This window comes from Ambystoma mexicanum, chromosome 13 (assembly GCF_040938575.1).
Source record: "Ambystoma mexicanum isolate Mex_15411 chromosome 13, UKY_AmexF1_1, whole genome shotgun sequence".
NCBI lineage: Eukaryota > Metazoa > Chordata > Amphibia > Caudata > Ambystomatidae > Ambystoma > Ambystoma mexicanum.
In genome coordinates, this window is record NC_090938.1 from 474,858,312 (window position 1) to 474,884,382 (window position 26,071).

The 26,071-nt window shown below is 44.9% G+C and overlaps 1 protein-coding gene across 4 annotated transcripts in view; it reads left to right on the top strand.

The window, feature by feature from the left end:
* KANSL1 (KAT8 regulatory NSL complex subunit 1) overlaps positions 1-26,071 on the top strand; it is a 1,100,309-nt gene that overhangs the window by 1,041,508 nt on the left and 32,730 nt on the right. For 3 of the 4 annotated variants that reach the window (XM_069634095.1, XM_069634094.1, XM_069634097.1), the window contains 2 exons: positions 2,732-2,786; positions 3,267-3,379. In XM_069634095.1, coding sequence (XP_069490196.1) covers positions 2,732-2,786; positions 3,267-3,379 — 168 coding nt within the window. The remainder of the gene's footprint in view (positions 1-2,731; positions 2,787-3,266; positions 3,380-26,071) is intronic. The other variant, XM_069634096.1, reaches the window with a different exon arrangement.

The following is a 26,071-nucleotide window of genomic DNA, read 5'->3' on the forward strand; positions in this document are numbered from 1 at the left end:
CATCCCGGATGACATGATGGAGATCTTGTTTTCGGCCAGAAGGCCAGCAACAAAATCTTTGTACAGCTGCCGTTGGAACAAGTTCAGCGGTTGGTGCAGGGATAAGGTGGTGTACTCTTTTCTTTGTGACACAGCTATGGTGCTTTCTTTTTTATTACATCTAGCGAATCTGGGACTCCAGATTGGAACAATTAAAGGTTACTTGGTGCTGCGGTCTATTTTTAAGCGCACGTCAGGAGAGGATTCATATTTTAAAATCTCTTTGATTGTTCAATTCCTAAGGGCTCTTACTAACCTATTCCCACCGGTTGCTTTCCAAGTCCTTTTATGGGATCTTAACCTGGTGTTAACATGTCTAACATGCATCCCTTTTGAACAAATGCATTCATGCCCATTAAGACTTAACTTTGAAAACTGTTTTGCTAATAGCAATACCGTCATCCCACAGGGTAAGTGAGTTGCAGGCACTATCCTGATAACCTGCACACACTGCATTCATTGAAGACATTGCTATTCTCAATGTAAAACACTCTTTCCTGCCTGAGGTAGTCTCTGACTTCCACTTGTCGCAAAATATCATTTTCCCAACTTTTTACCCACCTCCTCATCCTGGAAAGGAGGAAAGATTACATAGGCTGGACCCCAAAAAGGGCTCTCAGCTTTTACATATCAAGAATGGCTAAAATACATCAAAATGAACAATTATTCAATGGCTGTTCAGGACCCAAGTAGGCTTCAGCTGTGACAAAACAGACATTATCCAGATGGACAATTCCCGGCTATTGGTGAATGTTGCAGGTTAGCGCACAAAGACCCCGCCGGAAGGCTTGAGCACATTCCACATGGGGCATGGCAACCTCTGCTGCTGTTCAGAGAGGTATTCCAGTCAGACATTTGTTCAGCGGCCACTTGGTCGTCTATTCACACGTGTGTGACACATTACTGCCTGGATTCATCTTCCAGTCAGGAAGCACAATTTGGAAAAGCAGCCCTTCATTCAGTCCATGATAACAGTTGAGACAAAATATAATTTGTGCTCTCACCGCCAAAATACTATTGCTTTGGGGCCCCCAGACGCACCCGAACTCCAATATATAGCAAACTCTACAGGTGGCAGGGGCATAATATCCTCCTTGTACAAAATGCAACTGGGAAAACATGGGAATACATCCCTCAAACCACGTGAAACTTGGGCCAGGGAGCTAGAAATAGAAATTACTGAAGAGATGTGGGACAAAATGTGTGCATACATGCGAAAAGTGATTCCGATGCATACAATATAAATTTCTTAACAGGCTTTACTACACACCACATAGAGTGGCGAAGTTCACACACGACCCTTCCCACACCTGCCCGAGATGTAACTTCGGGGATGCAGATCACGTGCATATGTTTTGGTCCTGTGCTGCACTGGGTATGTTCTGGCTGGAGGTGACAGGGGCTCTCTCGGAGATAATTGGGTCTCCAGTAGACCCGGACCCTCTGGCTTTGCTGTTTGGAATGCGGTCTGGGGAAAATGCAAAATAAATGTCGAAATATTTTAATATAAGTGCAATTGTTGCTAAAAGATGTATATAGCAGAATTGGAAGCGCTGCTCCCCCCCTACCTTCGAGATGTGGCTAAAAGCCCTTAGCTGGGTACAAATGTGCGAGGAGGAATATATTGTACACTTGCCTGCATCATCTCGCCCAAAAAAGGACACGATCCATTCGAAAGAACGTTATCAGGGTTTGTAACTTGTTAATCTGTTTCATTAGTGTTGGCGTTACAGTATTTGACTAAAGGTTTTACTTGCATAGTGTGTATTTATTTTAAATCCCTAATAAACTATTGTATACTTGTCTGTCTAACTAGAATTATTAGTGTTGCTCTTTCCGGACTCGATGTAGCCCTACACCACTCAACCTTTCTGAGACGAAGCCTTGCCGCCCTGCTACCTTTTGGTTTAGCTACACTCTCTCCTTGTTCACCATAAGTGTGGCCTTCCAAAATCCTCACTGAGGGCTGATTTTGGAATTCCATTTGAACAGAAGACCCAGCCCACAGCTACTTGATGTTTTTTACGGCCTTGTTCACAGGCTGGCTGTCCCCACAAGCAGTGCTGTTCATCCACACCACCTCAGTTCTGCACCTACCACGCAATTCTTTAAGGATCATTGCCCATCACTTCCGGATCGCTTGCACCTCTGCACTGAGGAGCAAGACCACAGCTCACGGGCACAGGAGCGTGCACATTCAAGACAATATCCACAGCTCAGAGGTTCTACTTTGCCAAAATCTCTGCCAGGCTCTCACCTAATTTCATATGGAACCCTCCTATCGTCTGCTGGCATTTTTCATAAAAACGTTTTATTTTAAAGTGTCCCGTTTATAGTGTACCCCAAATTCTTTTTTTGTTTCACAATATACATTGTGAGAAAAATTACAAAATGAAAATTACTTATATACTTGACGAGCATTTAAAGGAGGCTCATGTAAGTTCTGTTGCTCTCTGGTTACTGATCAACCCATATCGAAGCCTATTTTTTAAACTTGTAAAATAACATTCACTTTAACGTTTTTCAGCAAAGTAGTTTCCTTATGCTATGGTTTGTCTGAGCCATTACTTCTATTTCTTTGGCCAGCAGAATTCTAATCTTGAGTTGCTTGGAAAGTAACACATTTAGCATGTACCCTAATGAGAATATGCTAGTGTCTCTTTCCTGATTACTCCTATTTATTGTCTTCCAGCTGGCGTGAAGTAGACAACAGTGCTCTCACTGGCGACCCTGAAGACCATGAGGAGGTAATTGTTTTTTTTCTTTGGTGAATCTGCACTTACAGCTATTTTGTGCATTGGAGCAGGAACTAATAGTTCTTAGTATCAGTCAGGGGAAGGAGCATAAATAATTTTCTTAATTGTAACTTGTTCACCTCAATGTATGGTGTAAAATATTTCTTGGCTCTGTATTTGAAAATCTGTCTCGCAAATGTGGGCCATGCTTCCCAAAGTGGGCCATTTTTTCTTTTCATAAATTCCTTCAAACTCTGTGGACTAAGTTGTTTTTGACAAAGTTTGGTTAGATTTATCCCATGGGGAATGTGTTGAGTGGCAGTTTTGATTTGATAATGCTGCTGTGGTGTTATATTAGCATGTAGTGGTAGTTTGACAAGCATTGAGGGATTCCTAGGAAGATTTAGTAGAGGTTTAGTTGATTGAAACAAGTCTGTAATTACAAACAGTGTGAATTAGGCTTTAACTGTTGGATCTTCTGATTTCTTTCAGATTGAGGATCTGTCGGATGCAGCATTTGCGACCCTCCATTTGAAGTGTGAAGAAATAGAACGGGCGAGGTGGGTGTCAACATCCAGCATGCCCCCTCAGAGACGAGGGAGCAGGTAAGGTCCTAGACCTTGTATTGTATGCCACAGATCTGCTGCTAATTCACTAGTACCAGGTCCATTCACTGGGATCCATAAGGAAGATTAGTTAAAATTTACAGCTCTTCAATTATGAAAGTTGCCCCACACTCCTTTTGGATGCAGTGCTTCAGTTTATCAATTATTTTTTCAATTTGTGAATCTGTTTTATATTCACGTTCTCCAGCATGGGGTCTGGCATGGATTCACATGCTCATGAATATTCCCCGTCAGGCTGGGAATCCTCGGAAAAATAAAACTGTTTCACTTTCACTTACAAACTGTATTTCTCCTCTAAACCAGTCGCTGTACTCTGGGTCATACTGCCCACAGCCAATGTCAGTCCTCTCTTTAAGCCCCTTGTCGGGCAGCAATCTTCAGATTTTTACTGCATTGTCAAGTTTTGGGAGTCCTTGAGTTTTGTTCCATGTGCTACTCCTACAGTTTTTATTGTTTTTAACAGAAAAAAAGTTTCTATTTGTGTCAAAAAAGAGCCTGTGTGCCTTTCTCTCCATCTGCCAACAGCGGGGTTGCCTTTGTCTGTGAATTTCAGCGCCCCCAAGGGCAAGGATGGTCAACGTTTCTTGGAAGTTTCCAGAAGGCCATGAGGCCTACTCCGCACCTCCAGCCATGACGGATGAGAAGGAAGGAAGATCACTCTTCAGGCCCTGCACCAAGTGCGGGCTACGGAACGTGTTTGTGGAGGACAAGCCTCTCCAATGCCTCTGTATTCATACAGACCACAAGGAAGGAGAATGTGAGATCTGCCTCGGCTTCTTCAAGAATACTATGAAGGACCGATAGACTGGCAGCGTGGCTGAACGCCAAGGCCTTTACCCCATGCTCAGAGCGGGGTCATGCCTCACCCAGGACCAGCCTGTCCAAGGAGCAGGCTTCAAAGTCATTTGAGGGCGCCTCACCCGCAGGGGCCCAAGAAAAAGCCAAGCACCACGTCCAGTTCCTCTGGGGTCGCCACACCAGCGGGTCCCACGATGGGCAGGGTGCGTTCGACCCCATCCACCTCAATTGTCAGCCACTGATCGAGCTTCTCCTCTGAGAGGAAATCGCCCAACCCAGCTAAGCTCCAGGAGAGGCAGAGAAGCGAGGGACAGAGGAGAAGTTGGCTGACCTGGCCAAGAAGGCCGGACGGCTCAGGAGAGGTCTTCGTCGACGATGGAGCTGGTGGTGGCTACTCTAACAAAGTCACAAGTAGCCCCCCACAACACAGAAGGTGGCCCTGCCTCCGAGGCGAGAAACCGATGGCACACCAGAGAAGATGCCTTCTCTAAGCCTGTCTCTGACCCCTCGGGATGGAAAAGTGGTTGGGGGGCACGGAGGCCCCGGGCCAACCCCAGGCCGTGGAAGCTTCGTCCACCGATGACAAGGACCTGGAGTCCTGGCACACGGACGTGCAAGAGGATGACGACGGCTGTTGGGGAGAATTCTCAGAAATGTGCCAATTTCCTCTACCTTAGAGACCCCAGCAACTTTGCTGGATTTTTTTTAATCTGGAGAGAGTAAGATCCTTTTTTCCCTACTCTCTCGTGTATTTTAATGTGATTTTGTGCACTGTTTCTTTTGGTTGTGAAGTCTGACAAACTCCATAGGCATCGTCTTTTACACTGTCACACAGCACCTTCAGTGCCGCGACACAGGGAAGTCTTTCAGATTTCCCAAAGGTTTAAATATCTTCTCTGGGATAAACTACTGTTTCTCACAGCAGTAAAGTGAAATTGACTTTACTTACCTTTGTAACTTTATAGACCCAGCACTATCTATCTTACATTAGGGTGCTGGAGGGTTTACTTGGTATCCCCTTTGTCTAGCTTCTCATGTAACATTTTTTGTGTTACCCCTCACTGAATGGCTGATGGCAGTGGTTTACTTGTTACTACCATTATTGGATTTTACCCTGGGCTGCGTTCGCAGCCACGATAAAGCACCCATAGGTGCCATTTTTGTCACAATAGCCCTAGTCTCCTTTTTTTCACCATTTCTTTGTGGAAAGGTCCTTCTTGAGATGTACTGTGCGCTCCAAACCAGGTTTGGTCCCTTTGTTCGTTTTGTCTTGGGAGTGAAACCCGCCTTTGGCTCCAGGGTGTCTGGCGGGGGAAGGAACCAAAGGAGGTGCCCGAAACTCCCTGTGCTTAGTCTCCTAGGAGACAGGAATGCACTCTTGGGTGATTGGCCGGCTGACAGCCACCCTGCTGGGTGACTGACAACTAGGCTGGAATGAATGGGAGAAAGCTGCATAAAAGACGGTGTTTTTTGCAAAATGACGAATTCTCCCTTTGAGTTAGTGGGACCAATCAACTCAACCCGTAAGCCGCCTGGATACCATTCTCGGAGCTGGTTGTATTTTCTTCAGAGTGCTGCAGGAAACCGAATAGCCAGGGAGAGGGACACCAGTTTGTGTGCTTAGTCTACAGCTACCGGAATTGAAGATTTGCTTTTGCCAGCTTTTTGACCGTCCCAGTGCAGAAGTCCCCTGATGTCCTCCCTCTTGTCCCCACCACTGAGGCTCAGGAACAGCGAGATCTGCCAGGAACAGGCGTCTTCAGCTGCATCTTTTTCTTCATTCTAAGGTACTGTGACAACCTGACAGAGAACTCTCAATGCAACAGTGCTTGAAAGTTTGGCAACTTGCAGGCCTAGTCCGCTTGTGACCCAACATATGAATCTTTCTTTTACTAACTACTCCTGAGAACCGTGGCAAAGACTTTTCCGTTTAACTACCAGAACTGCCTGGTTTATAGTCATTCGATCGACAGCCAAAGCATCTAATGCCATACCATCTTAAAAAAAAAGCATCTAATGCATTTTTTTTTTAATGAAGTGCCTCCCACCCCCTCCTTTTTTTTTTTTTCTTTTTTTTTTTTTTTTTACTTTTAAAACCCATTTTTACTAAACTATACCCTTAACCATCTAAAATAAATGCATTGGGTGTTTTTTTAGATGCATTTGTTTTTTAGATGGTGTGGCTGTCGATGCTTTGGTTGTCAATGCAATGACCGGATACCAAACTGCCTATCCTATACAAAACTTTAGCCCATTGACCTTGGCCTAACCTATTGCATTGAATTGACTCCCCTGGTGAATTCAAACTATTTGCACTGTCTAAGAGTAACTATTTTTCTTTTTATTAACCTATGACTTTTTGCTCCTACTTCAAATACTCTGAATGCCATTTTGCTCCTCCTTCAAAGTAGTTTAAATACCTCAGAAACGGATAGTGTGAAGTACTGAAGTATATGTTTGTGTGATATAGATTGCCTCCTTCTAGTGAATGTTTTATAACTCACTGTGAAATAAATTAATAAGTGTTTTACCAAGAAACCTTGCGCATAAGTCTATTTAAATACTTGTGATTGTAGACTTATGTGTAACATCATTACAGCTCACATTCCCCTCTTGAGATAAGCCTGGCTGCCCAGCAACACTACCAAAAATGTGCAGTACAGACTTGTACCAAAGGTTGGTTTGCTTACACAAGTAGTCCTAGTTGTGTATAGTGGTCCCAAAGGGTACTGTGTACAAACTTTGCCTAACACTGGTGGCAGGCGGTGAGAATAAATTGTAGAGTTGTTACATTGAGAGTTCTGCTTTACTTTTGTTCAAGTAGTAACCTTCGCAAGGCTAAGCACCACTAGAAAAGCAATTTCTAACATGCCAGATATGGATAAGTTCTGGAAGCCCTGATCATTCCAACAGTAGAACTGAAAGAAATGTGTAAGGTCAGGAATCTCCCTGTTAAAGGAAAGAAAAATTAATTGATTGAAAGCTTGTTGAATCATCAAAAGCTGAATAGTCGGCCTGTCACACCTGCTATTTCAGAAAATGTGGAAAATGTTGATAATGATTCAGAGTGTAACTCTAATATTGTTGAAGCGTTAGAGGAGTCTCAGGATGTTAGCCCCTCTGCATCTCAACAAGCTCTTAAGCCTCAACCTTTAGCCACAGGGACCCTATCCTACCAGGTCCAATACTGAGTCCAGAATGCGTCTCTCTTGAAAAGATGAGCCTTCAAAAGGCTACAAATGCAAACTGAAAGCAAACATCAAGAACTCAAACCAAGGGAAATGGAAATGCAACATACTCTTGAAATGAAGAAATTGTCTCCTGAAAATGTTTCTATCCCAGTCGTCTAGGTCTTCCAGTCCTGAAGCTTGATTCTGGATTGGTTGTGTGCTTTTGAATAGAACTATGGGATTCAGGGTTTCACAGGTAATCAGTTGATTCCTTGGCTTTTGTCTAGTCTCCCCAGGTTGCAACTGCTGCTGTAATGGAGGTGGGGGAATTGAACGATTGGAGTATGAAAAAGTTAAGCTAGCTTTATAGCTAGATTTGGGAAAACTCCTTCCCAGTACCTTAAGAGGTATAGGACCCTCAAAAAGACTGATGGTACCCCTTGGGCTACCTGGGTGTGTGCATGTTTGAAGAAGTTGGATGGTTGTGTAAAGGGTTACAGAGTTAACACTTTTGAAGGAATGAGAAATCTGTTTATGCTGGAATCTATTTTTTATGCCTGCTCTCCTGAGCTGAGACAGTACTTGCCTGACTCTAAAGAGATTGATCCCAAGAAACTAGCAAACGCTGCTGACTTGTGGGTTGCCAACAGGGCTACCCACAAGGATTCTGGGGCAACTCAGAAAAAGGATGAAGGGAAGCAGCAAAGGAAAGATGGTAAAGAGAATTCTAATACCTCCAAGCCAAAAGAAGGTCCCAAACAGAAAAAGGGTAAGCCACAAGGGAAACCGAATCAGTCTAGGGATACCTCTGGCACTAAACCAGAGTGAGGTCAGCAGAAGCCGCCATTTGTCAAAATATTTGGAAAATGTTTTGCTCGTTTGTCAACTGACCATGTGAAAGGGAATCCCAAATGCAAGGGTAAACCTTCAGGGGCCACACTGCCTCCTTAGCCTTCTACCCAGAGGAAGAAGTACATAAGGCAAGTGGAAACTTTCAACTATTGGTTGAAGATCGCATTGGAGTCTCTGCCAGTGTTTCTTTGGTGTCCCTGGGCCTGTGGGAAAAGCAGAATTTTGACATCTATAATTCTATACCAGATAACACAAAAGAATATTATAAGGACAGTGTACTTGTAAAGGGTCAGGAGACCCCTGCTATTAGAGACACTGGGGCCAGCATTACAGTGGTGGATGAAACCTTTTTCAAACCTGAGAATGTTGCTAAGGTACCCAAAGGCCTCACTTAGCTTGCTGGAGGGCCTGTCCAAATGCTTCCAAGACTACCAGCTCTTGTCCAGTGCAATAATATGACTATAGGAATAGGTAGTACAAAGTGAGGTGCCTGGGAGAGTCCTGCTGGGGAATGACTTACAACTCTTGGAGTTGTATCAAGCACCCCCAGGCCTCCCAGTAAAAGGAAACCGGAGCAGACAAGGAAGGCCAGAGAGATCACCCTAAATGACTCTCCAGGTTGTTACAGGAGAACCCATAAGACCCAGTCGAAAGGAAATGCCAACTTCTATTTCCAGGAAAAAGGAGACAAAAAGGGAAACCAAGGTCTCAGGAAAAAGAAAGATAGCACTCCTCTGCATCCAACTAGGACATCCCCAAGAGGACTGTCCAAAGTCACACCTGTGACTACTCCACCGGCTGAGTGTGAGAAACAACCAGGAGAGGTTGAATCAGCTGCTGAAGATTCAGAGCTGGTAGAAGACCTTCCCCCTGTTGGAGATCTGGATCCTAAAGACCATCCTGAGCTGCAGTCTTTACTGGCAGAAGGTGTCCCCTGTGGAGCAGACTCTATCCTGAAGCTATACCTATGAGGACTGTTACTGCTCAGGCAGTTGCTAAGGCCCTACCAGGGTAGGTTTTCCTAAGGAAGTCGTCTCTGACAGGGGATCAAATTGTATGTCCCAGTTACCAGACATTTGGTCGAACCAATTTGGTCGAAAGCCAAATGGTCGAATGATTTTTTTTTTTTGTATTTTCACCTTTTTTTTTTTTTTTTTTTTTGGTGGGGGAGGGTCCCTTTGTATTTTCACCCTTTTTTGGTGGGGGGGGGTCCCCCCAAACCCCCTTTATTTTCTAAAAAAAACCCTTTTTTTCCCTAAACGAAAACCTAAAAAATACATATATTAATGAAAAAAAATTCGACCATTTGGTTTTCGACCAAATTACGTCGACCATTTGTCTTTCGACCAATTTACAGTCGACCACTTGTCTGGACAGCGTATGTCCCACTACATGCAGGCCATGTGAAAAAACGGTGGAGTGACTTACAAGTTCTCAACTGCCTACCATCCCCAGACGGATGGGTTGGGTAGAGAGGTTTAACCGAACTATGAAGAACATGATAGATGCTGGTGCTTTAGAAGAACCCCTTAGAAGAAAGTAGGACCGTCTACTGCCATGCCTTCTCTTTGCTTAAAGAGAAGTCCCTCGGGAGGGAGTTGGATTTAGTCCATTTGATCTCATCTATGGTCATCCAGTTAGAGGTCCGTTGGCCCTAATTAAGGAGGGGTTGGAGAGTGCTCCTTCCCCCAAGCCCTTGAGTCACTGATTGTGTTGGGTCTCCGAAGGAGAATGCCACACATAATGACAGAAGCTTCTGATAACTTGAAAGCAGGTCAGGCTCTGGTGAAGCATTGGCATGACCAGAAGGCCAACATGGTTGAGTTTACTCAAGACCAGCTAGTTCTAGTTATGGTACCTACAAGTCAGAGGGCCTTGCAGGACACATGGATTGGACTCTTCAAGGTTGTGGGAAAACCTGCAGAGGTAAATTATTTGGTGGACTTAGGCAATCCTAAGGAGGTCCCCAAGGTCTTTCACACCAACCGTCTAAAAGCCTATGCCTCTAGACCAGAAGTGCCAGCTTTGCTTCTAGCCTCTGCTCAGGAGGAGGAGCAGAGTGAACCTCTGACCTCATCAGGGGACAACCTTTAGATGGGAAGATAGGAGTTATCTGTTAAATCAGTTTGCCTCCCTGTTTTCACTATCACCAGGCTTGACCCCTTGGGGCCAGCATAATAATCTCACTGGTGACTGTTTACCTGTTAAAAGCAGAGGTTGCAGGATGTCAGATCATGTAAGAACCCACATAAAGGAAGAGGTCAACAAGATGCTTGATCTCGGGGTAATAGAGCAATCTACAAGTCCATGGTCTAGTCCAGTTGTATGTGTACCAAAGGCAGGATCCAAGGAGTTGGGATTCTGTGTGGACTATAGAGCCCTAAATGCAGTACCCAAGACTGATGCCCATCTTTTACCTAGGACGGATGAACTGGTGGACAAGCTTGGTTCAGCCAAGTACCTCAGTACATTTGACCTAAATTCAGGCTATTGGCAAATAGCTCCGACAGACCATGCGAAGGAGAAAACTGCATTTTCGACGCCAGCAGGCCTCTACCGGTTTCAGGTAATGCCTTTTGGATAAAAAAAATGCACCTGCTACATTCCAAAGGATGGTGAATCAGATTCTGAATGGGATGGAGGACTTCTGCATGGCATACTTTGATGACATTGCAGTGTTCAGCCCTACTTGGAAAAAACATGTTGACCACCTGGGATATGTATTGCAGGCTCTTGAGCAGGCCGATCTGACCATAAAGGCAAGTACATGTCAAGTTGGTCAGAGCAAAATGGTCTACCTTGGACATCAGGTAGGAGGAGGTGAAATACAGCCATTGCCTAGCAAGGTACAAGCTGTACACGAATGGGCCACCCCTACTACTCAAACCCAAGTGAGAGCCTTTTTATAGGAACGTCCTAGAGAACTATGGGACCGTAGCTTCTCCCTTAAATGTGATTTACTCACCAAAATTCCCAAAGGTCAGGTTGAATGAGGAGTGCACTAAGGCATTTGAAGGACTTAAAGCCCTTTGTCAAGCTCCAGTCTTGAGAACTCCTGACTATAGCCAAACCTTCATTGTGCAGACAGATGCTTCCAATACAGGTATAGGTGCAGTTCTGAGTCAGCTGGATGAGAAAGGTAGGGAACACCCCATCTGCTTCATCAGTAGGAAGCATAAGGAACCTGAGACAAGGTGGGCATCCATACAACGTGAGTGTTTTGCCATTGTGTGGTCTCTGAAGAAGTTTTAGACCATTCTTCTATGGATGTACTTTTGTCATTCAGACAGACCACCAACCCTTGAGATGGTTAATGCAGATGAAGGGGGAGGGGGGAATCCTAAATTAAGATGGTCAATCAGCCGACAGGGGGTTTGATTTTACCATTGAACACAGGTCAGGGTGTAATCCCCAAAATGCTGGACTAAGGAGATTCATCCAGGGGTGGATTAGATCCTCCTGTCCCTTAGTCTGGGGGGGACGAGTGTTAGGGAGAATGCTCATAAATGTGGTAATTCCCTTCACCTTTGAGACCCCCAGCAACTTTGCTGGATTTTGAGGACTTGCCTTAACCTGCCTTTTTCCCACTCTCTCAGGTATTTTGATATGTTTTACACTCGACTCGTGGCATCGGGAAACATTTTCAGGCTTTCCCAATGTTTACATACCTTCTCTGGGATAAACTACTGTTTCCCAGAGTAAGTCAAGTGAAATTGACTTTACTAGTCTTTTTAATTCCTAGACCGAGCACACCCTATCTTAAAATAGAGTGCTGGAGGGGTAACTTAGTATCCCCTGTGTCTATATAATCATGTAGCAGTCAAATGCTATCCTTTACTCTCAGAATGGTGGGTGGCAGTGGTTTTACAACAAACTACCATGATTTTTCCCACCACGAACACCGGTAGCATTAAATCACGGGAGCCATGTTTTACAAGATGGTGATTGACCCCCCTCTATAAAAACAGGTACCGGTCTTCTTTTTTGCCATTTCTTTGTGAAAAGGTGCCTTTTGGAGTTCTGCTCTGCGCGCCAAACCAGGTTTGGTCTCTTTGTTCATTCGCCCTTGGTTGGCTTCAGGTCTGAAGACCGCCTCTGGCCCCCGAGAGTCTGGGGTGGGCAAGAAGTGAGGGAGGTGCCCGAAACTCCCTGTGCTGAGTCTCATAGGAGACCCAAATGCACTCTGGCGTGATTGGCTGCCTGACTGTCCGGCAAGAACAGCCACCCTGCTGGGTGAGTGGCAGCTAGGCTAGAATGAATGGGGGAGAACTGAATAAAAGGCGAGACTCTTGGCTTGGAAGGCAGAGTCGACCACTGGACCAAAGAGCTTGAAGAGGACGGCTGCTCCAACTCCTGGACCGTTGGTTTGCCCGGTGAAGCCTTGCTGCACGTCTGAATGGCCAAGTTTGCATCGACAGAGAAGCCCCTGCAAGGATGACTTCTCCCTTTGAGTTGGTAGGACCAATCAACTCCAAAGTAAGCCGACTGGACACCCATTTCGGAGCTGGTTGAATTTCCTCCGAGTTGCTGCGGGAAACAGTATAGCCAAGGAGAGGGACACCAGATTGTGTGCGTTACTTTTGAGCTGGCCTAAAGCTTTTGGAAGATCCTCCAGACTCCCACGAAGCAGGACTGACCAAGCCTGAGCCCCTCAGCAGAGTGCGGGACCCCAGAAGCAAGGACAGTCCACCTTGACAGCCAGGAACCGCGTTGTTGCCATTTGTGGTAGATGAAACGCAAAACAGCCACTGAAAGTGAAGTTTGCCAGTTGTGGGTTTTGACAGTCCCAGTGCATTGCAGGAGGCCCCCAAAGTCCTCCCTCTTGTCCCCATGACTGAGGCCCAGGAACAGTGAGATCTGCAGAGCTGCACAGAACAGAAGTCCTCAGCTGCATCTTTTCTTTACCAAGGTACTGTAAACCAAGTCTAAGAGAACTTAACTCTTACTTTAGAAGCGCTTGTAACTTTCAGAACTCGCATGTCTAATCGGCTTGTGGCCCTACATTTGATTATTCTTTTCATCGAAGACTCCTAAGAATTTAAGACTTTTCCATTTAATTACCAGACTTTGGCTTAGCCTATTGAATTGTATAACTCTTCTAAGAGGATCTAAAATAGTTTTGCCCTGCTTAAGAAATGTGTGATCTCTTTTGTTCTAATAACCTTTACCTTTTGCCAACTTTTAAGCGTGTTCTGAATGCCAACAGTAAGATATTAATGTCCCGAGCACCCTTGTTATTGAAGTTACCTGTGGGTGTAAGTTGTGTCTGTGGGCCATCCCAAAAGGGTCTAGTCATATTTAGAAACTCAGTGTACAGTATTGAACAATATTTGTGAGTTACTATTCCATTGCTCCCTTCTGAAGAAGGCTTTATATCTGACTGATAAATTAATAATTGTTTATGCAAGAAACCTTGAATGTAAGAGTTTATTTGAATACATGTATCTGTGATAATTTGTGTAACCCCACTACAGCTCACATTTCCCCTCTTGAGATAAGCCTGGCTGCTCAACAGGCTACCTGAACTGTGTAGTACAAGCTTCTACAAAAGTTTGGGTTTGCCTATACCTGTAGTCAAAGTTGTTTGTAGTGTTCCCAGAGGGTACTGCATTCAAACTTTGCCTAACACCATGGTTAGAGCACGTTAGAATGAATGAGGGGAAAAAGGCTCCCCTCATTCAGGAGAACAAGAAAAAGGTCAAAAATTCCAACAAAGTGCTGGGAGTCTCGCTAGGAGGGGGGATTAAACATAAAACTGATCTCCTTAACAGTCCTTTCCGAGGTATTGGCCCTGCGCACCTCCAACAGATCAGGCCTTGCAATTCAAAAAGACATTTTGGCGGAAGCCACAAGTTTATGGGTAAAATCTCACTCCTTACAACCCACCAAAAGGAAACTGGGCTCCAGATATCTACCTATCCCTGCCATCAGAGAAACCCGCCTTATGCTCTCATCCTCGGCCTCGCTCAGCAGTGGTGTCTTCTGCATCATTATTCACTAAACCCTCTGGCTCAGGGACCGCCTCTTCCCATAGTCCATAAAGAAGATGGCTGCAAAGTGTATGCCAATCCTGCACTGCATTTTAGGCCTGCCAGTATAGATATACCCCTAGCAGCTGGAAATCAATGACTTTGGAGCGAATTGGGCGATTTGCAAACATTCTTGCCTACAGACAAGCAACAGGCATTTAAGTTGGGGCTGGCCGAAGCCAAGATCATTGCACAAAGCCCCTTCAAGGCATTGGTGCATCACATTGATACAGCCAGCCTTGGAGGATGCTAAGATCAGACCTGCACAGGGTGACATGGATGCACTCCACAAAGTTCACACTGGCGGTCCAAGATGTTATTGTAGATCTTTGTTGACTGTCCTGTCCGGACCTGTTCCACAGATGAGCTTGATAAATGCAAGACCTCCACCCAAACGGCCCAGGGCTTGCAAAATCAGGATAGAGGCCTTTTCGCCGGTCCACCTTTTCTAGAGATACTAGACCAGTCTTTCCGGGGGTTTCGTGGCTACCAAGGAAGAAAAACAAGAAACCCTAATCTATCCCACAGTGCGCTTAGGAAGAAAGCAAGAACCTCCTCAAAAAACTAAACTTCAAAAGCCATACCTCACCCTCCACTAAGGATGACCAAAAGCAATGACACTGAACTGCTGGTCCACCCAACTCCAGTCTGCTACAGACTGCCTCCATCTGACCTGGCAGTCGATTTCAGAGGACCTCTAGGTCTTATCAGTAGTATCCAGAGGTTTCGGTCTCATTCACACCCTCACCTCCTCTGAATCAACTAGTCTCACCTCCCCTCTTGCATGAGATAAACAATATTCGTGTTATGCAGAATATAGAGATATTCACTCGCCCTGACCCCCCTGCCCCCCACCCCCCCTGTCTCTCCAAACAGGTCAAGGATTCTACTCGAGCATCTTCTCGATACCCGAGAAGAAAAAGAGAGATCTGCATGCATTTATGGACCTCTCCAGCTTTGATCTTCCTCTCCCCAATGAGAGGTTCAAAATAATGCCAGCCCAAATACTTTTCAGATGTGCGGTGAACCTCTGAACCCTATTCCATGACGGCTATGGGAGTCCCGCTGCAAAATTCCTCGGATAATCAATTGGCAAACAGAACCAGCAATGCCAGGCTGTGCCTTTTAGACTCAATGCAGCCCCAAATGTATTCACCACGGTTTTGAAGCTGTCTCCAGTGCTCTTCATCTCAGCTGGTCTGCTCCATATCCTCAATATCCTTGATGATTGGCTGATTTAGCTGGTTGATTGAATTAGTCGCACATACAGATTATGCCATTGCTAGATCAGCATCATCTTTGGTGGTCTGATATCCAGAACATATTTGAGTCCCCTTCAGTCCAGGTGGTCTTGAAGGAGTGCATCACCAGGTACCCATCCCTGAGTGGTTGGGGGGGGGGGGGTGTTATCCTCTTTAACAACATTTTGTCAATAAGTGCCTGTTTTTGCTGGGTTGCCCTAGGGGCTCCCCTTTTAACTTTCGCTGGCTAACCTTGAGAGAACTACAGTTCCCAAGGGTAGGAAGGATCTTTGGATCCCTTTTAGATTTTGTTAGGTGAAACCAGCACACCCACCCCACCTTATGTGGAGTGCTGGTGAGATAAAATGTATCCCCTTTCACACTAAAACTGAAACAATTCTGTTACAGGACAAGCTTACTTTCAATGGATGGTGGCAGTGATATCTTTTATTAATTTCGCTGGAAATATCATCGCAACGGCTCTGAATAAATGGAAGGAATTCCTCAATCAAGAAAGGATAAGATATGACATATCAATTGAAACCTTAATTTGCAGACCCGAAAGAGCCAAAATCCAAATTGAAAGATTTGACTGGATATCCATAATAAAAGAAAAAGACGGATACAAACTCAAGTTAAACATACCACTGAAGTTGGATCCTTAAATGTGATCCCTCGCTATCTGAACCGGTTTCCTGACTGTCTTATTCGAGACACCTTCATGAGGCTTCGTCTTAATGCACTTCCAACACAGCAAATCCTTGGGATACGAGCACAAAAAACCCTTCGAAATCAAACATGCAGGTATTGTAAGGAAGACAGTATTGAAAGTCTACATCATCTATTAATGTAACTCCCAGCCTTAGCAGACGAACACATAGCAGTTGGTAGGCTCTACATGAAATCCAACAAATCCATGGACCCTGAAGAAGGATTGGGCACATATCTTATCTGGCAACAACAATTCCATGACGACTGCGGTTATCCACTTCTGGCAAGCAATCCAGACGCAGTTAATGCCTGGTCATGGACAACTACCTCTCCTCGAATAATTCATATTAATATGCTAAATACTCTTGTATGAACTGATGTAATGAGATGTTGATAAATGTAAGGTTTAAAGCTATAAACCATATGCATTTTAATAATTTATTAATTTGCACCTTTTTCCCGCAGGCCGTGTGCACAACTGTAGTAAAGGCAATTAAGGTGCTCATTTTTCCAAAACCGCCTGTCTTCTTTTTTTCGCCATTTTAATGTTTCTTGTCCTTTCTTGTTCCTTCTCCTGACATCCAGTGCAGGATATTCCTTTGTGTGATTTTTGTCTTCAGCGGGAGTCTCCTGGACTCGCTGCCCAGGCTCCCGTCTGTCTGTGAAGGCGGGAAGCAAGGAAAGAGTCCAAATCTCCACAGCCCTTTGTCTTCCTCCTTGCCTGAATGGCGACAAATCCTAGTGGGGGCTGGCTGTCCTGATTGAACAACCAGACCGCCCCTTGTTGTAAAATGCAGGAAGAGAATGCAGAAATTGTGCTTTCCTAGTAACCCCCCTTGTGCCCCGGAGAACACTCATGCTCCAAGAATAAGAGAAATACTTTTAAGGGATTTGGCCTTTTGCCTAGAAAAGAGAATAAGTGTTTTAACAGTTACTTACTTGTAAGAGTTAGTTGGTAACTGGAACTCTGAGTGAAAAGTTACAAACGTTCTTACTTACCTCGGATGTGTGATGCACTATTCTTAAAAGTATGGTTAACATCTTTCTTTCCTTAGAAACCGTTTTGCCATTCTAATAGAAAGTAGATGTGAAGGTATAGTACTCACCTGTGACTAGGCTGTGCCTCTTCCCAAAAGTAATGTTGGTTTCACCAGATTATGCCTGTTAGGATAATTGTATGAGTGTCCCCCAACTGGGTCTTGCTTCGCCTGACTGGCTTTTAGCCTGTCCAGAATAAGTCTGTATTAGTTTGTTGCCTACCTGGAATAACTGTCATTCAGTAAAGTGTAGCACTGAGTTTTGCTTTCCCTGTGCTGTTTTAGACAGACTCAGACTCTTTGGTTCCAACTGTCCATCAAAAGTCATACATAAGGTACTTGTATAGCTGGGAAAGATCTAACCTGGATTCCATTGCAAGGTTAAAAGTATATGGTTTTTACTTACCTTGAGTTAGCGGTTTGCCATCCCAAAAATAAGTTACAATAGTTACTCCTTAACTCAATCTGTTTCTCTGATCTCTGAAGCACCTGTAATTGAATATTACATCCTTAGGTTTTACTCACCTAGTAGAACTGTTTTATCACAAAAGTAGTTATCGGTTTTTACTGTACATGGAATAAATGTTCCACTATTCACAAAACGTATACTGTCCAGTTGACTAATAATGTGATTTGTTACCGAGCGTCATTGTACAACTGATAGGGTCCACTGCCCTGGTATTACTGAAAGTAACCATTGGTTTTTACTCCCCAAGAATAGGTGTGACCAATACTGAATGTGTTTGACTTCCCTAGGTCTATTGTTAGGTGTTCCAAATAAGGGTTATATATTGGTCTGTGTACCTTCAACTATAGTGTTGTGTTTTTATAATTGTGATTACATATAATGTGTGATGGTATTTATTTACCCCTAGATTTATCTGGGCCTACCTGTATGTAAATAAATCCTTTATTTTTACATACATAGTTTTTCAGTGTTTCTTTGGACCATTTGTATTGCAACGTCATTTGTACTGATTCTACAGCCCTCTCTCCCTCCTAATATAAGCCTGGCTGCTCTGTCTACTCTACCCTGAACTCAGGTTGTACGGCCTCATACTAAGAGTTGAGTCTTGTACTGCCTCTGGTTTTACTAAGCCCTTAGTTGGACTTCAGAAACCCTGTCCTAACAGCTATTATACTCATTGCCACTGAATTCACTGTTATTAAATTTATTGTGCGTCATGTCATATTAGGCCCATCTCCCTCTATCCAGGTGTCCCAAATCTAGGTGCTGCTACTGCATCTACGGTTACTGCATCTACGGATACTGCATCTAATGATACTGCATCCACTGATGTACCCCTGTGTTAGGCCTTTCTCCCTCTATCCAGGTGTCCCAAATCTAGGTGTCACTCTTACATTTACTGCCATTGTTAGGGAGAATTCTCAGAAATGTGCTAATTCCCTTCTACCTTCGAGACCCCCAGCTCTTTTTGCTGGACTTTAGGACTTTTCATTTCTAACCTAGAGAGAGAGACAGCGTGAGAGAGAGAGACGGCGTGAGAGAGAGAGAGAGAGAGAGAGACGGCGTGAGAGAGAGAGAGAGAGACGGCGTGAGAGAGAGAGAGACGGCGTGAGAGGGAGAGACGGCGTGAGAGAGACGGACGGCGTGAGAGAGACGGACGGCGTGAGAGAGACGGACGGCGTGAGAGAGACGGACGGGGCGTGAGAGAGACGGACGGGGCGTGAGAGAGACGGACGGGGCGTGAGAGAGACGGACGGGGCGTGAGAGAGACGGACGGGGCGTGAGAGAGACGGACGGGGCGTGAGAGAGACGGACGGGGCGTGAGAGAGACGGACGGGGCGTGAGAGAGACGGACGGACAGACACACGGACGGACGGCGGGGGCGCGAGACCTTTTTCCTCACTCTCGTATTTTCCTTTTGATTTGGACTCCATGGGCATCATCTTTACATTGTGACACACAGCACCTTCCGTGCAGTGACACAAGGACGTCTTAGATTTCCCAAAGGTTTAAATACCTTCTCTTGGTAAAACTACTGTTTCCAAGAGCAGTGAAGTGAAATTGACTTTACTTACATTGTGTAACTTTCTAGACCCAGCACACACTATCCTACAATAGGGTGCAGGAGGGGTTACTTAGTATCCCCTAGTTTCTCATGTAACATTTTTGTGTTACCCTTTCTTTGATAACTGGTTTGTGGCAGTGGTTTACGTTTTACTACCAGCATGTGCTTTTACTGCGGGCTGCGTTCAGAGCTACGGTAAAGCACCCAAGGGTGCCATTGTTGTCAAAAAGGCTCTGGTCTTCTTTTATTTGACATTTCTTTGTGGATAGGTCCTTCTTGAGATTTACTCTGCGCACCAAACCAGGTTTGGTCCCTTTGTTCGTTTTGTCTTTGGTGGGATTCACGAGTGAAGCCCGCCTCTAGCTCCAGTATGTCTGGCGGGGCAGGAAGTGAGGGAGCTGCCCAAATTCCCTGTGCTTAATCCCCTCGGTTACAGGAATGCACTCAAAGGTGATTGGCCGGCTGGCTGTCCGGCAAGGGCAGCCCCCTGCTGTTTGACTGGCAGCTAGGCTGGAATGAATGGGAGAAACCTGCATAAAAGGCAAGGCTTTTTGGCTTGGAAGGCAGAACCGACCACCGGACGAATGAATCCCAAGAAAAACTTGGAGATGGTTTCTGCAACTCCCGGACGGTTGCTTTGTCCGGTGAAGCCCTGCTGCTGTGCTCAAGCTCCAAATTGGCCTTGACTAGAGAAGCCCTGCAAGGACGACTTATCCCCTTGAGTTGGTGGGACCAATTAACTCCAAAGTAAGCACGTCTAGACATCCTCTCGAAGCTGGTTGTATTTCGACTACTGCTGCTGCTAGAACCGAAGAGCCAGGGAGAGGAACACCAGATTGTGTGCATTGCTTTTAAGTTGGCCAAGAGCTCCAGTAAGATCCTCCGGACTCCCAGGAAGCAGGACTGACCGAGCCTGAGCCACCTCAAGAGTGCTGGACCCCAGATGCAAGGGAAGCCCATCTCGACAGCCAAGAGTCCGTGGTGATGCTATTTGCTGAGACCCGAGGAGCTGAAACCGCGAAGTGCCACTGAGTAGATCTTGGTCCTTTTCTGTCGCTGACCGTCTGTTGTGTTGCAGGAGTCCCCAGAAGTCTTCCCTCTTGTCCCCATGACTGAAGGCCAGGAACAACAGGATCTGCATAGCCACACGGGAACAGAAGCGAGCTGGAACGATTTCTTCCATCCAAAGGTACTGTACAGTCTAAGATCTTGCCTCTTGTTGTAGTAGCCTTACCTGATCTCAGTTGAGACTTGTCTTGGTTGCTTCTGTAGAGTTGCTAACAGCGTCTTTACCTCACAAGCCTAATCAGCTTGTGGCCCTACATTGATTTCTTCTTTTCTACAAAGACTTCTTAAACATTGTGCAAGACTTTTACCTACCTGTAAGAAGTGCTTCAGCTGACCTAGACTTTTGTCAATTGCCTTTGGCCTGGCCTGGCTCCCTGAATGATGACTCTTCCCTCTGACTTGGTGTTTGGCCTTCCTTCCAGGAAGGGGTTCTTACTTTGCATTGGGGTTGCCAAAAGTACTTACCTGCTTCAGAATATTTGTGTCATCTCTTGTGTTCTAATGACCTTTTTCTTTGACATACCCCTAGGTATTGCGCTAAATGCAAGTGATATATTAATGTCCACAGTGTCCTAGCTATTTAAGTCACCTGAGGGTGTAGGAACTGTCTGTGTGCCATTCCAAATGGGTATTTGCTGATTTAGAAAAACTGTGTGTATTTGTCTGTTACTATCACATTGCCCCTTCTGAAGAAGGCTTACTCCAACTGACTGTTAAATTAATAATTGTTTAATCAAGAAACCTTGTGTATAAGTTTATTTGAATACTTGTCACTAGGAATGTCTTTGACGGGGTTCACGAGTGAAGCCCGCCTCTGGCTCCAGCGTGTCTAGCAGGGCAGGAAACGAGGGAGGTGCTTGAAACTCCCTGTGCATAGTCTCCTTGGTTACAGGAATGCACCCATGGGTGATTGGCTGGAGGGCTGTCCTTGGAGGCCAGCCTCCCTGCTGTGTGATGGACAGCTAGGCTGCGAACAAATGGGAGAAACCTGCATAAAAGGTGAGGATTTTTGCTTGGAAGGCAGTCGACCACTGGACGAAGGAATCCGAAGACAAACTTGGAAAAGAGGCTTGCTGCAACTCCTGGACCGTTGATTTGCCCGGTGAAGTCCTGCTACAGTGCAGAAGCTCAGAATTCACCTCGACTAGAGAAGACCTGCAAAGGACGACTTCTCCCCTTGGGTTGGTGGGACCAATCGACCCCAAGACGAGCTCATCTGGAAATTCTCTTCGAGCTGGCTGTACTTCCATTGCTGCTGCAGGTACCGAAGTGCCAGATGGAGGAACACCATAATCGAGCAAGTGTCTTTCAAATCGGACCCGAGCTCCAGGAAGATCCTCGGGACTACCAGTAAGCAGAACTGGCAAAGCCTGAGCCACCTCAACAGAGTCTGGACCCCAGATGCTAGGAAAGTCCATAGTGGTATCCGAGAACCGCTGTGTTGCTATTTGCGAGAGCCGCAAGGAGCTGAAACAGCGAAGTGCTCCTCATCTGAGGTTTGCCCATTGCTGCCGCCAACCTTCGATTCGTAGTGCAGGAGTCCCCAGGCATCTTCCCTCTTGTCCCCACGACTGAGGCCCAGGAACAACAGGATCTGCTCTGCAGACCTGCACAAGAACAGAAGCCAACGGGAACCAATTTCTTCTAACCAAAGGTACTGTAGAACTAAGGGGGACTTACCTCTTGTCGTGTAGCCTTGCTAGTTCTCAGTTGAGTTGTCTTGGTTGCTTTTGCAGAGTTGCTTTCAGCTTTGTTTGCCCCTCTCAAGCCTCCCAGCTTGTGGCCCTACAGTGATTCTATTTTTTCTACAAAGACTTCTAAAACATTGTGAAAGACCTTTTCTTACCTGCAAGAAGTGCTTCAGCTCAACTAGACTTTTGCTCAATTAACTTTGTCTGGCCTGGCTCCATGAAAGACTCTTCTTACCTCTGACTTGTTGCTTTACCTTTTCTCCAGGAAAGAGTTAATTTACTTTGCATTGTGGAGTTCAAAAGTACTTAGCCGCAGAATATTTGTGTAACCTTTGTTTTATTCCCAAACCCTTTTCTTTGATGCCCAACTCAGTATTGCTCTAAATGTACCAGTGATATATTAATGTCCAGTGTCCTAGCTATTTAAGTCGCCTCTGAGTGTAGGAACCATCTGTGTGCTATCCCAAATGGGTACTTGCTGATTTAGAGAAGCTAAGAGTGTGTATTTTGAAGTGTTTGTGTTACTTATATATTGCTCCCTTCTGAAGAAGGCTTATTCAACTGACTGTTAAATTAATAATTGTTTAATCAAGAAACCTTGAGTGTAAGAGTGTATTTGAATATTTGTCACTGTGAATCTGTGTGAAAACCTTACTGCTCACATTGACCACTCTTGAGATGAGCCTGGCTGCTCAGCCACTCTACCAACCTGTGTAGTACAGGCTTATACCAAATGTTGGGGTTACCTATTGCCAGGAGGACTAGGTTGGTATAGTCTCCCAAAAGGTGCTGCATACAATCTTGCCTAACAGCCATTGAGTTCATTGTTATTGGATTCATTCTTAATGCATTTACTGTTGTGCTGCAGCGTTGGGCCCCAACTCCCTCTATCCAGGTGTCCTAAATCTAGGTGCTGCCATTGCATTAACTGTCACTACATCTCTTGCGATCTTAGCCTTAGGTGCGTCGACCCTGACACCTTCTGTCCTAACCCTCTGTATCTGCAGCTACTCTGACCCACATCGCTCACCTCCTGCACTATTCCAACCCATAACCATGACTGACTTTCCCAACCCAATGGAGATACCACGAGAAACAAAACCGACTTTCGGCCCCCACAACCCTGCCCCCTCCGCACCACCGCCACCCGCCAAACAATGCACCCCACCCAGCTCATGCCCTCTGTACTAGCTCCTTCATTCATGACCCCCCCCTTGCATGCCACCTCACCCACAATCTCCGACCTCTGTACTACTCGAACACCCATACACTCTGACCCCCCTCGTAATCCCCCCATTTACCATACCCCCGCTAACTCGAAGATCAGAGTAGCGCTCTGGCACGCCAAATACAACCTGTTGGGACAGTTTTTCTGAAGTCCAACTAAGGGCTTAGTGAAACCATTCAACTGAGACAGTACAAACTCCACTCTTAGTATAAGGCTATACCACCCGAGTACGTGGTAGCGTAGACAGAGCAGCCAGGCTTATCTTAGGAGGGAGAGAGGGCTGTAGAATCAGTACAAATTAAATAGTAATGCAAATGGTCCAAAGAAACACTGAAACACTTTGTATTGTAAAAATAAAGGATTTATTTAAATACAGGTAGGCCCAGATAAATCTAGGGGGTAAATAAGCACTAACACATTGTATGAAATCACAATTATAAAAAACACAACACTATACCTGAAGGTACACAGACCCAAGTATGAACCTTATTTGAAGTACCGAACAGTAGTTCTAGCGAAGTCAAAACCTTTTCATACACATTCAGTATAGGTCACACCTATTCTTGGGGAGTAAAAACCAATGGTTACTTTCACAATTACATTCAATAATGGAAGGGCAGTAAACCCTACCAGTTGTACAGTGACTCTCAGTACAAAACACATAATCAGTCAACTGGACAATATACCCTTTGTGAATAGTGGAACACTTATTCCAGGTACAGTAAAAACCTTGAACTACTTTTGTGATAACACACCGTTATATTAGGTGAGTAAAACCTAAGAATGTAATATTCAATTACAGGTGCTTTTGAGATAAGTGAACCACAGATAGAAATAAGCATCAACTCTTGAAACATATTTTTGAGAAGGCGCACAGCTAACTCATAGTAAGTAAAACCCATATACTTTTTTATACCTCCCAAGCAGTCCAGGTTAGATATTTCCTAGCTATAAGGATAACTGAAGTATGACTTATCAGGGACAATTAGAACCACATACTGTTAGATAGCACAGGGAAAGTAAAACCCGTGTTACACTTTACTGAATTAATCAGTTATTCTAGGTGGGCAACAACCTAATGCAGACTTATTCTGGACAGGCTAACAGCAAGTCGGGGGAAGCAAGACCCAGTTGGGGGACACTCCTACAATTATCCTGCAGGAATAATCTGGTGAAACCAACACTTTACTTTTTGGGAAGAGGCACAACCTAATCACAGGAGAGTAATTTACCTTCAAATCTACTTTCTATTAGACTGGCAAAGCAGTTTCTAAGGAAGAAAAGATGTTAACCATACTTTTAAGAATAGTGCATCACACATCCAAGGTAAGTAAGAACTTTTGTAACTGTTCGCTCCTGGAGTTACATTTACCAACTGTTTGGCAGAGAGTTTGTATGCAGTACCCTTTGGGACCACTACACACAACTAAGTCTACAGGTGTAAGAAAAAACAACCTTTGGTATAAGTCTGTACCACGCAGTTTTTGGTAGCGAGCTGAGCAGCCAGGCTTATCCCAAGAGGGAATTTGAGCTTGTAAGGGTGTTACACAGAGGCTTACAATGACAAGTATTCAGAGACACTTATACCCAAGGTTTCTTGGTAAAACACTTAATTTATTTCACAATCATTTGTAAAACATTTACTAAAGGAGGCAACCAATATCACACAAAAAGTATACAATACTAATTACTAAGCAGTTGAGCTCCCTTGAAGTAGGAGCAAAATAGCATTGAAGTAGCAGCAAAAGGGCATAAGTTAATAAAACTAATATTACAGTTACTCTAAAACAGTCAAATAGTTTGAGTTCGTCAGAGGAGTTGATTCAATTCAATAGGTAGGCCAAAGTCAATGGGCTATTTTATTTAGTTTTACATTTATATAGCGCACATGCAGCCTAAAGGCATCGCAGTACTGTTGTGGCAGTTTTAGTTACAAAAAGTTATACATGTAATGAAAAAGATATGAGTACATTTAATTTATGGGTTTGTGGTACATACTCTTTACATTATATACGCAGTAAGATACAGATATTAGCTAAAACATGAGAATGTGTATAGTCTGTCTTTGATGAGATTTAGTTGACGAGCATAGTTTTCAGTGACTTACGGAATGCTAGCTGAGACTTCTGCTCTCTAGGGTGGCGGTAGGGCATTCCATTGCAACGCTGCTAGGTACAGGAAGCTGATTCCGCCTGCTCTGGCTCATTTGACTCTAGGGATCGGGAGCGTTTTTGCATATGGAGTTATGGTCGGTCTGGTGGATCTAGTGGGGTAGATTCTCTGAGAGGAGGGGTAGGGTGGAGCAGTGAGGTGGATGCACTTATGGATAAGGGCAAGTGCTTTAAAAAGGACTTTCTTTTACTGGGAGCCAGTGTACCTCTTTCCTAGTTGACGTTATATGCTCTTTCTTGGGTATTCCTGTGACTGCTCTTAAAGCGCTGTTTTGTATAGTCTGAAGTCTGGTCATGTTTTTGGTAGAGGTGCCCAGGAACAGTGCATTACAGTAATCAAGTCTTGATCCTGTGATGGCTCTGGTAATTGTAATGCAATTATCCTTAGATATGAAGGAGAATCTGGGTATTGTCAGCGTAGTTGGTATGAGATTCTCAGGGAGTCAAGGATGAGGAAGAGAGGTTGTGTGAAAATATTGTAGAGGGTTGGTGAAATGCATGATCCTTGCGGGACGCTGCATAGGATGATGGAGGGTGAGGCTGAGCCAAGGTCCAAGAAAACTTGCATAGTCCTCCCTTGCAAGAAGGAGGCGATCCAGGCGGTGGCATTGGGAGAGAAGTTGGCTGTAGTGGAAAGTTGGT